At 37.4% G+C, this 14,718-nt stretch overlaps 1 protein-coding gene across 4 annotated transcripts in view; it reads right to left on the bottom strand.

Moving 5' to 3' along the window:
• Positions 1–14,718, bottom strand: part of LOC115229652 (transmembrane protein 181) — a 51,624-nt gene that overhangs the window by 20,435 nt on the left and 16,471 nt on the right. For all 4 annotated transcript variants that reach the window (XM_029799976.2, XM_036498828.1, XM_029799988.2 and 1 more), the window contains 4 exons: positions 14,102–14,205; positions 11,095–11,162; positions 9,410–9,500; positions 3,945–4,084 (listed from right to left, as the gene is read on the bottom strand). In XM_029799976.2, coding sequence (XP_029655836.1) covers positions 3,945–4,084; positions 9,410–9,500; positions 11,095–11,162; positions 14,102–14,205 — 403 coding nt within the window. The remainder of the gene's footprint in view (positions 1–3,944; positions 4,085–9,409; positions 9,501–11,094; positions 11,163–14,101; positions 14,206–14,718) is intronic.

Raw genomic sequence — 14,718 nt, 5'->3', positions numbered from 1 at the left:
GGTGCATTTTTACATATATCATCCATTTCCAGTGGAGACTTTCTTTAGTAACAAGGGATAATCCTTTAGTCTTTCTCTTTATATAAAACTAGAAAAAATTCAACCACAATAACAATAATTTAGAGAAAATAAAAAAAAACCCTCTATGATTACTCAAGGATTAATGTTTTAATAATCAGATTAGCTGTTTAGTGGTGAAGGTTGAAAATAGCAGCTAATAACCGATTTATAAGGTATATAAGTACTGTACAGCATTGGAAGAGGGGGAAAACTAGGTCCTGTTATATTCGTGCTTTTCCCAAAGTCACCATTGACATAAATGAAAAATATCCAAGAAGAAATTGAAACTAAATCATAAATTAATCTATTATTACTATGGCACTTGTCACAAAAATATGGTTGGCTGAGATAGTTTTTGCTTGTCTTTTTTTTAAAGAAAAAAATGTTATAATTATTTTTATAAAAAATTATCTTTTAAATACCCACAAAATTTTAATGAAAATGCGATAAACTATGTTTAAGTTAACCTCAGTACACTACAAAAAGGTGTAAATTTCAATTACCAAAGAACATTTAGATTATAAATCTTTTTTTTTTTTAAAGATACCACATAAGTACTCAAAGATGAGCCCAGCATGGCTTTAGTTGTAATAGCGAAAACAAACTAAAGATTAAACACAAAATGTATGAGAAGCCAGACATTTGGCAAAAAAAATTCTAAGTTCAACTCCTCAGACAAAAACATCTTTGAGATTAGAACACTGCATATTCTCTGAGCCAGAAACTGTGTTCTATAGTCTGTTACATAACTCTCACCATGCATTAGCTGACTAATCTACACTACAAATACATTATTACATATATTTATAGGTGTAAGTGTGACAGCGTAGTAAGAAGTTTGCTTCTCAACCACATGATTCCAGATTCAATCTCACTGCATAACACTTTGGGCAAGTGTCTTCTACTATACCCTAGGACCAATAAAAGCCTTGTGAGTTGAATTCGTAAAAAGAAACTGTAAGAAACATCATCATCAATTAACATCCACTTTCCATGATGGCATGAGTTGGACGGTTTGACTGAGGACTAGCAAGCCAGGAGATTGCAACAGGCTCCAGCCTGATCTGGCAAGGTTTCTACAGCTGAATGACCTTCCTAATGCCAACTACTCCAAGAGCATAGTGGGTGCTTTTTATATGTCACCAGCACAAAGGCCAGTCAAGTGGCACTAGCATCGACCATGCTCAAATGGTGGTTTTTATGTGCCACTGGCATGGGAGCCAGTCAGGCCACACTGGTATCGACCAAGTTCAAATGGTGCTTTTTACATGCCACCCGCATGGGAACCAGTCAGGAAACACTGGCATCAACCATGCACAAATGGTGCTTTTTACATGCCACTGGCACAGGTGCCCATCAGGCAGCAACAGAATCAGTCACAACTACGATTCCACTTGACTCAACAGGTCTTTTCAAGCACAGCATATTGTCTGACGATTGAAGGGTACTCTGAAACAGGGCCAGTTATGCAACACTGCCATCAACCACAGCGACAATCTCACTTGACTTGCCGGGTCTTCTCAATTACAGTATATCTCCAAAGGTTTCGGTAGCTTGTTATTGCCTCTGTGAGGCCCAACATCCAAAGGTGATGCTCCACCACCTCATCCCATGTCTTCCAGGATCTACCTCTTCCACAGGTTCCTTACACCGTGAGGGTGTGACGCTTCTTCACATAGCTGCCCTCATCCATATGCAACATATGACCATACCAGCGCAGTCATCTCTCTTGCACACCACATCTGATGCTTCTTATGTCCAATTTTTCTCTCAGGGTGCTTACGCTATTGTATATGCACACTGACATTACACATCCAGTAGAGTATACTAGCTTCATTTCTTTCAAGCCTATGCATGTCCTCAGCAGTCACAGCCCATGTTTCACTGCCATGTAGCATGGCTGTTCGCACACATACATCATACAGTCTATCTTTCACTTTGAGTGAGAAGCGCTTTGTTACCAGCAGAGGTAGGAGCACCTTGAACTTTGCCCAGGCTCTTCTTATTCTAGCAGCTATACTCTCAGAGCTTGGTCACCTAGGTAACGGAAGCTATCAACTACTCTAGTTTTTCCTCCTGGCATGTGATGGAATCTGTTTTCTGTATGCCTTTAGTGTTTATTGCCACTGTGCATCTGCCACACACAAAAACTATCTTCCCAGTTAACCTTCCTTTGATATTACTGCACCTCTTATATGTCCATAGCTTACACTGGGTACATCATATGGAGTTTCCAGCTATACCTTTTCAACAGAACAAGCAGGGCCATCTACCTGAAGGGATTTGTGATTTGTCTGCCTTCTTACTAAGACTTTGGTTTTTGCTAGATTGACTCTAAGGCCCTTCAATTCTAGACCTTACTTCCACACCTGTAACTTCTCTAGTTCTGGTATCAGAGCAGTTCTAATTCTGGTATTAGATCAGTTCTAGTTCTGGAATTCAGCTATTAGAGCAAGGTATGTGTATATATCATCATCATCATCGTTTAACGTCCGTTTTCCATGTTAGCATGGGTTGGACAGTTCAACCGGGGTCTGGGAAACCAGGAGGCTGCACTAGGCTCCAGTCTGATCCGGCAGTGTTTCTACAGCTAGATGCCCTTCCTAACGCCAACCACTCCGTGAGTGTAGTGGGTGCTTTTTACATGCCACCGGCACAGAGGCCAGAGGAGGCTGGCAACAACCACGATTGGTTAGTGCTTTTACGTGTCACCGACACAGATGCCAGTCAGGCGGCGCTGGCAACTGCCACATTCAGATGGTGCTTTTTACGTGTCACCAACACAGGTATCTTAACTACAATTTCCATTTGATTTTTATTTTGATATATATATATATATATATATATATATATATATATATATATATATATATATACACACGTACACATATTCTTTTATTTGTTTCAGTCATTTGACTGCAGCCATGATGGAGTACTGCTTTTAGTCAAACAAATCGACCCCAGGATTTATTCTTTGTAAGCCTCGTACTTATCCAATCAGTCTCTTTTGCCGAACCACTAGGTTACGGGGATGTAAACACACCAACATCGGTTGTCAAGCGATGGTGGGGGGAACAAACACAGACACACAAACATATATACATATGACGGGCTTCTTTCAGTTGCCATCTACCAAATCCACTCACAAGGCACCCACTACATTCTCAGAGTGGTTGGCGCTAGGAAGGGCATCCAGTTGTAGAAACTCTGCCAGATCAGATTGGAGCCTGGTGCAGCCATCTGGTTCGCCAGTCCTCAGTCAAATCGTCCAACCCATGCTAGCATGGAGAGCAGAGAAACGTTGATGATGATGGTTCATTGAGTATATTATGTCTATGATTGTATAATATAAATGTAAAGTGTGAGCTGTGACATGCTGTTCTTGCTTAGTGTGTATCAGCATTGATCAAGCCATCTTTGTTCAAAGGTACTCCATTTGCTTTGGTGCACATAGGACTATATTACCTAGTGTATCCTTTCCTTTCCCAAGACAGTAGGGTGTGAATTAATGGAGAGTTGCTTGCTTTGAGAAGTGTTTGTGTAGAATGTGAAGTGTGTGATAGTATTGTGAAGACTATATTTGTACAAGTTGTGTTATAATACTGGTAGGTTACACTAAAGAATATAGTGATGGTGAAGTCTAGCATCTGTGGTAACCTTAAGTGTTCACATTTACAGGGTAGGTTGCAATAATGTTTAGGTTATATTATAGTACCAAGAGAAGTCTGTAGAATTTTGTGTGAGGCATGTTGTAGTATTGAGAGGTGATAGCATAAAACGTGGTGTATATAGATAACATTGCAAGTGAAAGGTGTCAACCATTTTAACCAATGAACAAAGAGAAACATATAGATTATAACAAAGTTTGTTAGTTTCCAACTCACATGAGCACATCGTAGGTTTCTTGTGTGGTTGTGGATCTCTCCTGTCAGATTTGGATTGTCAAACAATTCTTTGAGTTTTTCATTTTTTTGAATAGCCCTGATCTGAACACTGACTGTGAACTCTTGTTCAAACTTGGCCACTGCAAAACCAATGGGACATCTTTAACAAACTGATAAAGTTTTAAGCAATAAAAGGTCAACTAAGACATGATACAATATGTGAACTGTGAGGACTTCTTAAGATTTCAAGGGATTCGTATGAGAAATTGTTTAGAAAATTTTGGTTAAGTATTACAATCCTTTTGACTAATAAATAAATAATAGACATTTATAAATAATGGTCAAGATACTTCGTTGTCCTGTAATGGCCCATGAGAGAAGTTGGTCTTTTCCTTAGGCTCATGAGGATTTCAGCTCAATACTATAATGTAATGACATACTCATCAATTATGCAAGATTCATAAAGCTTACAACAGTGAGCTGCACCTTGAAACTTTCACAAACACCATTACAGATGTAAATTTGAAGACACACAGCACATCTTAGCACAAAAATAATACATATAACACTAAATTGCATTAAAACACACATCTCTGACTGAGTTGACTTATAACTCTTCATCAAATATCTCATTCTGCTCCACATACTTCAAGGTAAACAATCCCTCAACACACTAACCACCTCCTATACTTATCATAACACATCTACACATCAACAAGCAATGAAAAATCTTTTACAAATTTCAGAATTTCAGTGGCAACAACTCCGTGAGGAAACAATGAAGGTTAGCAGAATTCAACAGTACAATCACTAACATAAACACTGCAGAATGCAGATTCAACGAAATATTTTAGACATATCCAAAAATATCTCTCAAAGTAATATACATCCCAATTAGACATTAAAAATAGCTAATCACATAAAAACTAGAGGCAACCTCAAGTACAGGGTACAACAGAAAAACCAAATTCACATTCTTGGCCATGTAAAATGTGGGAGCTTTTCTCGCAACACTATGCACTATATACATAATACTACACACAACCTAACTAAATAACTCAGCAGTAAACAACTAAAAATAAGAAATAAAGAAAATAAATCATAGAAAAATTTCCACACTTTTATTCAACATAAACTACAAAACAGTAAAATACTATTAGCACCAACAACAATAATGGCCAATCCTTAAATAACATACACACCATCACCAAGCAAACATCCACATTAAACAAATATTTCTGGAAAATTAGTCACTAAAATTCACCTAATGAAGAAAAGAACATGTGTAAAACATGCACCTTCTCCTTAGACCATTATTTTGACATTGTTCATATCAGACACCTCAAAAGCAATAGTGAATTCTAAAATCTTAAGTCTCAGGCTCTGACAAAATGTCAAACTTACATCTGAAACATTTAGGATTTGAAGGAGTCACTGCACTTACCAACATTACCAATATCTAAAACTACTCCTATCAATACTATCAGAATCTGGAAACTAGAAAAAAATCATATATTTTATTCATTCTAACAAAAATCCAAATGAACTACTATGATACTGACATATCACCCTGCATACTTACAAATAATTTTTAAAAAATTAAATTTTGATTAACCCTTATTCCCTTCACCAAATTACAACAGAGATTCAGACCACTATACGTAACAACCAAACCACACACAAGTCTATATCACAAAGAAAACATGAAGGCTCCAACAAGAATAATTTTTTTAAAATCACCATTTTAACAAACTTTCAACTCCATTCCCCATTATCCATTTATCACCCACTCTTTTCAACCTATACTTACAAGATCTTCCCCCACCTCAAAAAATATTCACACACCCTTATACATAGGTAACATCATTCTTACATTCTGCAACTATTCTCCAAACTCAGCAGTACTAGAAGACAAAAATTCCAGAAGTTATGTACAACACTTCCACAGCATTCACAATACATACAGAAAAGAAAGAAAAAACAAAGCACAAACATATTTACAGCATTCACAGAAAGAAACCACAATAATGTACAAATATTACATTAGATCTACCATGGATAACCCCAGTGCCGTCTGAACCTCCAATCTCTCCACAACAAACTACAAACAACATATAACATCGTATTTTGCATCAATACAACTATGTAGACCATACCAACAGCTCAGCTACACAGGGAAATAGAAATATTGAAAATAAAAGACCATTTAGACATGACATATGAAAGATGCAGTTTGTTGCTACAGCAAACTCTAACCCCTATAGTCCATGCCTCTACATGAAAAACTATCTTCAAACATGCAGACATATACAACACCCAGAACACATACACACAGAAATAGCTGTACCATAAAAAGGCCTAACACCAAATGGTGTTGTGGAGGCACATGGCCTAGTGGTTAGAGCAGCGGACTCGCGGTCGAGGGATCGCGGGTTCAAATCTCAGACTGGACAATGTGTGTGTTTATGCGCGAAACACCTAAGCTCCACACGGCTCCAGCAGAAAGTAATGGTGAAACTTCTGCTGACTCTTTCGCCACAACTTTCTCTCACTCTTTCCTCCTGCATCTTGCAGCTCACCTGCGATGGACCGGTGTCCCGTCCAGGTGGGGAACCTATACGCCAAGAAACCAGGAAATCAGCCCTTATGAGCCAGGCATGGCTCGAGAAGGAACAAACACCAAATGCTGAGATAAGATGCACACCACCAACAATACATGCAAAGAAACAGCAATTGCTATGCTTTGACAAAGTTGACTTTCCACCAACAGGTGTACAGCAGCAGATATGGCCAGAAATAGATGTATAGGTGTACAGAAATAGACATGTCACACTGTACTACATGCTACTGCATGTCAAAGTATGTACTAGGGTTCTAAACTAGACATTAGCATAGAACAAAGATCTCTCAGTTGCACCTAGTCTTTCAGCTCAATACCTGAACATCATAGATTCACTCAATCAGACCTAGGACTATGCAACAACAATCTATTTGTAGTTAAATGGCTTATGCCACTGAGAATTAAATATTGGTAGATAGAGCAGACACTACCTTAGTTTATAGCATAACTAAAATATACAGATATTTGTTTCCTCAATAAGACAAATAAAAAAATTTATTGGCACACACAAAAGAAAAAAAAGCTTCCCACCAACTATAAACATCTCCTTCTCTCTTTCCACAACTGGAAACACTTATTTCCAGTTGTGAATAATATAGGTTAATTAGCTAGCTTTCTCTCTCTCTCTCTCTCTCTCTCTCTCTCTCCTCTCTCTCTCTCTCTCTCTCTCTCTCTCTCTCTCTCTCTTTCCCTCACTCACAAAGATCAATATGCTAAAAATTAGTTGAAATTTTACAGATGTTGAACAAACATTCATTAAAATTATTGGAATCATCTCTCTCTTTAACCAAGCTTTCTATAGAGAAATTAATTATAGAGCTGATATACTTTTACTACTCAGCTCACCTGAATTTTCCACTTCATGTAAGTTAACAGTCTACATCCAAATGAGCAATATATCAGCATAAATGATATGCATTTTGAGTTTATACTAGGAAAAAGTACAGCAGATGCCATATTAATTGTGAGATAATTTAAAGAGTATTTAGCTAGGGATAAGCTCTAAAACCCAGCAATCATCAACCTAGGACAGGATTTCATAAGGAAACTAGGAATAGATGAATGGCTTGTGAGGGCCATGCAAGTAAATAAAGTGAGAGTCAATAAAGTGAGAGTCAATAAAGAGAGAGGTGGAGTTGTTTATTTGCCCAGAGAAGTAAAAATGTTACATTTGAAACAAGGATGTCCATGACAGTGGTGTAAAAGTTACACAAGTCAATTTCTCTGGCTTCTGCCACCAAAAGTGAGGATCTGGTGGCTACCCTATTGTTGTTTTTTACATTCAAATATTAAAAGAAAAAAATGTTTAAATCCTTTTAGTCACTTAAGTGAAATGAAATTAACACTGATATAGGCACAGACATGGCTATGTAGTTAAGACATTCACTTTGCAGCCACATGGTTTTCTATTTCCCATAACTTAGCAGTTTGACATCATCATCATCATCATCAACAGACATTTTCCATGCTGGTATGGGTTGGATGGTTTGACAGGAGCTGGCCAGACTCCAGTTGTCTGTTTTGGCATAGTTTCTACGGCTCGATGCCCTTCCTAATGCCAGCCACTTTACAGAGTGTGCTGGGTACTTTTTGCATGGGTGCATTTACATAGCACCAGCACAAGTGCATTTTATGTGGCATGGGCACCTGCAAGGCAAAGACTTCTCAGCTGGGAGAGGGAGTGGGGGCAAGGCCAAAAAGGACATGCCTGTATGTATGGATGACCACAATTTTACTTAGCTTGAAGCATCTTAAGTACAGTAAATCACCACACATCCTGGTCCCTTGTCATCTCCTTAGTGAGACCCAGCATCTGAAGATCCTTTCTCACCACTTCATCCCACGTTTTCCTGGGTCAACCCCTTTCAATGGTTCCCTCCACATTTAGAGATCAGCACTTCTTTAAGTAGCTGTCTTCATCCATATGCATCACACAACCATACCAGTATAGTCTTCTCTCTTGCACACAATTTTCCTCTTACATCATTTACACTCTGTTGAATATGCACACTGACATTACCCATCCAGTAGAGCATGCTGGCTTCAATTCTTTCAAGTTTTCATAAGTCCTCTGTAGTAATACCCCATCAATAAAATAAGTAATGAACTTAAAATGTCAATATGAGCGATCCTTGCAGATAATGTTCCAGCATGGCCACAGCTGAATGCATGTAACCAGTAAAAGAGTAAAAAAATATTGTAATTCTGGGTCTTACACACTAAAAAGAAACAAGTGTTACATTTTCAATTTTTTATTCTTGCAACCATACTTATATGTCTCTTTGAAAGTCTATAACATCACATTTAAATAATCAAGTAAATGGGATCTTATCGGTTTGAACGGCAGTTTTTTTAAAATAATTTCCACATAACTAAACACTTTTAAACTTCGTATACTGGTAGAATGTGTTTATAAAATATCTTTTTCTCTTGGCTTTATTGAGAAAATTCTATAGTTTGTAAGATATTTGTTGTTTTTTTTTCTTCAATTTCTGCAATTTCAACCAATCAATGACGTCTATTGAGGTGAAAACATTCTGTGCCATATGAATATGTCCCTCGTTTAAGAAACAGATTGGGTTTATTTACATTTCTGAAGAAAAAAAGATACCCTTCCCCAACCCCTAACTAACCCTAACCCTAAAACAGATTGAAATGCAATAGATCGATACTAGGGTCATAATTATGGATGACAATTTCATATGACACCGCTAGAAAAACTGCCGTTGAAACCGAAAAAATCCAGTAAATGTCTTAATTGATTATTTTGTCAATGTAAAATGAAAATCACAAAATTCAATAATAGATTATGTAATGTTGCTAGTTTATTTAATATCATACTTACTTCCAGCATTGTCAGCATCAATACTACCAATTAACCATAACTGTTGATGAAATGTTGACATGGGTGGTGATTTCAAATGAAAAGGCCCAGTCTAAAAAATGGTTTTAAAAAAAAACATTTATGCGTTAGCTTCTTCTGGCAGAGTATAAGATCAATTTATAAGGCAGAGAAGAATGTATAAATCAACACCAGTACATTACTAATAGTTGCTTTATCAAGTCTAGAAAGATGTAAAGGTCTGAACCCATGGTAAGATGTGAACCTAGAACATAAAGATGATAATGTTAATACTTTTTGTAATTATTCTTTTAACTTCTGTTTTCCTTTTGTTTCAATTATCTCAAATTTAGAAATTGTTTTATATTGCTAGATGAATCAATATATGCATTAAGTGTTTGATCACCAGATTGAAAATACTGATACTTTTGACTGGCCCTCATGTCAGTGGTACGTAAAAAGCACTGACTACATACACTCTCAGAGTGATTGGCATTAAGAAGGGCATCCAGCTGTAGAAACACTGCCAGATCAGATTGGGGCTTGGTGCAGTCTTCTGGCTTGCCAGCCCTCAATCAAACCGTCCAACCCATGCCAGTTTGGAAAGCAGACGTTAAACAACGATGATGATGATGATGCTAATATGATTGCATGCCATTTATGAGTCTTGTTTCAACCGCATTATTTACATTGTCCTTTAATGACAATTTCATCAAAATTTGCAAAAATAAGCTGACACATAATCTCTGACAATAACTTTGAATTGATTCACTAAAACTTTTATGTTGTGATAAGAATTTTAGCCTTCAACAGTTATCAATTTCTGTTAAGGAAGAACTGATAACAATATCACAAATCTATTCTTTAAAATTTCACTGTCTTAAATTCCAGGTTTTTCACTGTTTACACAAACTTCTTATAGGGTCATCATTCTCGTACTAGATAAAAATGAAGTTGTTATATATATATATATATATCAATAGTATCTTCATATTTCATTCTCCATGCAGCAGCAAAACATTGCATTCCAGCCTGTCACATCTGAATTATTGATTGAAAATTACTATTAACTGACATTGCCATTGCTGTGTTGTACAATATTTATGTCAACAGTCACTGTCTCACATGATTCTCTTCATTCAGATGTTTTATCCAACTGAATAGCCAAGCTGTTACATCAAATTAGCAGCCACCTTAAATAGACCCAATTATGTGCAAGCATGCAAAATGCAAGTAATAATATTAACATAACAATAGTATCACATTTCTTTTTCCCATACTGACATTGACAAAGGTCATCTAGATCTAAGTCAACTGTGATCAAGAATTATTATGAAAGACATTCTAGTCATGACTTCTTTTTTGAGATGACAGGGTGTGATCTGAAGGAGACAGTGTTGTTATTTCAAGCAGATTGAGTGACCACATTGAGGTCTCCTCATTGGTTAAGTTTAATGGGGCTGCAGTACAAAATACCAGCACACCACCCTATCATGTGTCATCTTTATAAGAATAAACATCCTAAAATCTAACTTCATCTTGGTATTCCTTTGCCAAGGGTACCTTTATACCTTCTGCTGTTTAGCAGAATAATGTAAAACATCAAAACTGGTTGTATTGATTCTCTACCAAGTGTGACCTAATAACAAACTTCTGAAAAAGTATGAAAATATGGTTATATTACAAACCTTTAAATCTGGGGTTACCTGACGCAGTGAAGAAGCATTTTGGGAGACTGTTTCAATAATGGGTGGACCTTGAAAGATAAAGAAAAATTCCTATAATTATTTCATATCTTGATAAAAGCTGAAGGGAGGGGGAAGTAATGTGTGACTGATTGTTTTTCATGTGCTGGTGCCACTTAAAAAGCATCCAGTCCACACTGTAAAGAGGATGACATTTGGAAGGGCATCCAGCTGTAAAAACCATGCCAAACTGATCTCGCCTGTGCTTGTGCCACGTAAAAAGCACTCAGACCACTCTGCAGGGTAGATGGTGTTAGGAAGGGCATCCAGCTATAAAAACCTGCCAAAACAGACACAGAAGTCTGGTACAGTCTCCTGTCTGGCCAGCTCCTGTCAAACCCATGCCAGCAAAACCAATAACTTCACTAAAACTCCTTCAGCTCTAAAACTTATTTTGCACTTTTAGTTGTCACAATATATCTCAAATTTAAGACAAAGAGTCAACCTCAATTACTGATATCAGCAATTAATGCAAAGAAACAACTATTGTTGCAAAGTTACCTTCTACTGTAATGGCTACCACCAAAATGTACTGGTACGCAGCAAATGACCGAACAGTAAAGGCCATATGACATACCTACAATGTCACACACTTCATATGGTAAACTACTGCATGAATTGTCATGGACCACATCAATTCTTATTTGGGGTTACTTATTTGGAAACCACATCTTTCTCATGCATTACATTTTTGGTAGGTCTTCTATAGTTGGATACCTTCCTATTACCAACTATTTACAAGGTATACTGGGTGCATTTTATTGCGATACCAGCACTTCAGAGCCATGGTTCTTAGTAAGACTAAAAAGGCTTCTCTCTCTCTCTCTTTCTACTATTAAGAGGATAGATGGACAAGCCGAGGAAGTACAGGACAATATATAAAACCAGTCAGGTAGAGGATTCATACAACATATGACATAATACAGTCAGTTAAGAGATTGATCACACAAATATGACTCAACTCAAACAATTAAACAATTCATCACATGCACACAAACCTATTTATCAAAATTATTTAAGAGAACTGCCAAATATATGTATATACCATTGTCATCAGGAGTGGTCAAGCTGAGATGGGAAGTAATGAAGCAATTAAAAATAATTGTGATGAAGTATCAGGGTGGACACTAAAGGTACAACATGGGTAAAAACGAGTGAGGCAGAAACTGAGAAAGTAGGAAATGAATGACAGTGTAAAGCAGCAGAACAGAAATCATAAAATAGCAGATAGAAGAATGAGAGGGGGATAATCTTGGATAGGTTACAGGAATGAGTGGGGAAGAGTGACAGGTGTAGTGTTTGAAGAGGGTTAGAGATGTATGGTTGTTGGGGAAGAGAGACAATTTGATGGTTCAGTAGTAGTGGGGAAAAGAAGTCAATGGGAATGGGTACAGAGAATGATATTGATGAAACGTAAATAACAAGTGAAATTGTTGTGGATAGTAATAAAAGTGGTATCGAGGAAGAGCTGCAGTTATGGTGATGGTGGGAAGAAGGCAGGAAATTGGGTAAAGAGCCCAGTTGTGCATATTCCAACCCATGCCAGCATGAACAACAGACATATGATGATGATGATTGTGTGTGCGTGTATGAGAGAGGGAGAAGATACAGCTCTACCAGAGCTCAGTGTCACAAGAGTGGGTCTTCTTAAAACTTGCCTATCACCAGTCATCCCAGCCCGTTGTCATCACCACGATTGTGAGATCAACTTTCACCACTTTGTCCTATATCTTCCTGCATCTCCCTCAAGCCCTTTCAAACAGGAATGAGTGGGGAAGATCTGCCTTAAAATACAAGACTTTAGCTTATTTTCAAATTATTTAATCTCACATGGAGTATAGGCAGTCTACATAACCTTTTCAAGCCCTTTCAAACAGATGAAATTGTTATTGATCCAGTAGACATGTTTACTCAGACACTTTACTTCACACAAGGACACATGGAGACACATGTCCACACATATGGAGATACACATCCATACATACAAACACAGTACATAGTTGCAAAAAACTCAGACACACACACTTACATACACACACACACACACACACACACAGACATGCAAACAAGGAGACAGAGGTACACACACACACAAAAACAGACACACAAACACATGAATATGCAGAATATGTACATATATACATATGCACGCACACACACATTCATGCATACATACATACATACATGCATGTATATGCACATGCACACACACACTGACCCACACACATGCGCACAAACAAACAAAAAGAACAGTGTGAATAATGGACAGAGTCAAAACTATTGAAAAGATTGCAAGATGCAACGAAAATTTTAGAAAAATAAAGGAAATGAGTGGAAATTTTACTGGTGAGTGTGTTAAATTATAAGGCACTAAAAGAGAATGACTCTCCCCAATCTAATGTGTTATTCCTTTTTTTTGAAGATGTGATTTGAAGGAGATTTGGCTGCTATTACTAGCAGAACAAGTAACTGCATAGGTCTCTTTCTTGAGTTATTTATCCAATATATACATAGGTGCAGGCATAGCTGTATGGTTATAAAGTTCATTTCACAACTATGTGGACTTAGGGTTCAGTCCTACAGCACAGAATCTTAGGCAAGTATTTTCTACTATACCTTGTGGGTGAATTTGGTAGACAGGAGTTATAGAAAGTCTGTCTAGTGTGTGTGTGTGTGTGTAAGTTCATCCACCCTTTTACAGGTTTTTTTCATTTATTTTTCATCTCGTGTGTGTGTTAGCATAACCTTATAACTTGCATGTGATAGCTATTATACAGATATAGTTCAACCCATGTCAGCACGGAAGACAGACATTAAATGAGATATTTTAGCTGCTATTAATAGTAGGCTGAATAACCACATAAACTGCTTAGTTGGTTTAAATAAGTTAATGTACTGACTTTAGAAGATATAGCATAAGCAATAGTTAAGATTTATCAAAGATACATACCTGCTACACCTATAAGGACACTGACTCCAAAGAAAAGAAAGAAAGTGGCAAAGACCAAAACAAACTGCCGTTTATTGAGACTGTATAGTCGCATCTGAACTGATCTGTGGAAAAAAATATGAGCAAATATTATTTAAAATCAGCTTCAAGATATATTCAGATATGTAAAGTAAACAAGATTACACATTCATAAAGGCAACAAGGAATAACATCTGTGCATATGTGTGTGTGTGTCCGTCCTGGGTAAGTAGTTGAGCCCTGGTCCAAAAGTTCTAGGGTTTCAAGGTATGTGGAACCACCTCTAAGCTGCTATTGTTCCCAGCAGTAGTAGCACCTGCCAGGGTCCCAGCTATAGGTTAATTAGCATGTTTTGGAAGAAATATCAAATTCAAGCCCTCACTACCTTGTGAGTGCTTTGGGAAAGGAAAAGACTAGAGGAGTCAACCCTGACAGCAAATCAAGGAGTGGAGTCCCTCAAGCAGTCTGGTGCCCTCTTTGACACCCTTCCGGATAGGTGGAGCTTTCAAGCCCTGTAAGGCAATTCATCTAAAAGGCTACTCCAAGGTAGAACCTATAGCTTGCTGGTCACCACAACTGTCTTAGCCTGCTAAGCCACC

This window comes from Octopus sinensis, linkage group LG2 (assembly GCF_006345805.1).
Source record: "Octopus sinensis linkage group LG2, ASM634580v1, whole genome shotgun sequence".
Taxonomy (NCBI): domain Eukaryota; kingdom Metazoa; phylum Mollusca; class Cephalopoda; order Octopoda; family Octopodidae; genus Octopus; species Octopus sinensis.
The sequence above is the reverse complement of the archived record's forward strand: the minus strand, read 5'-3'. Positions and strand labels throughout refer to the sequence as shown.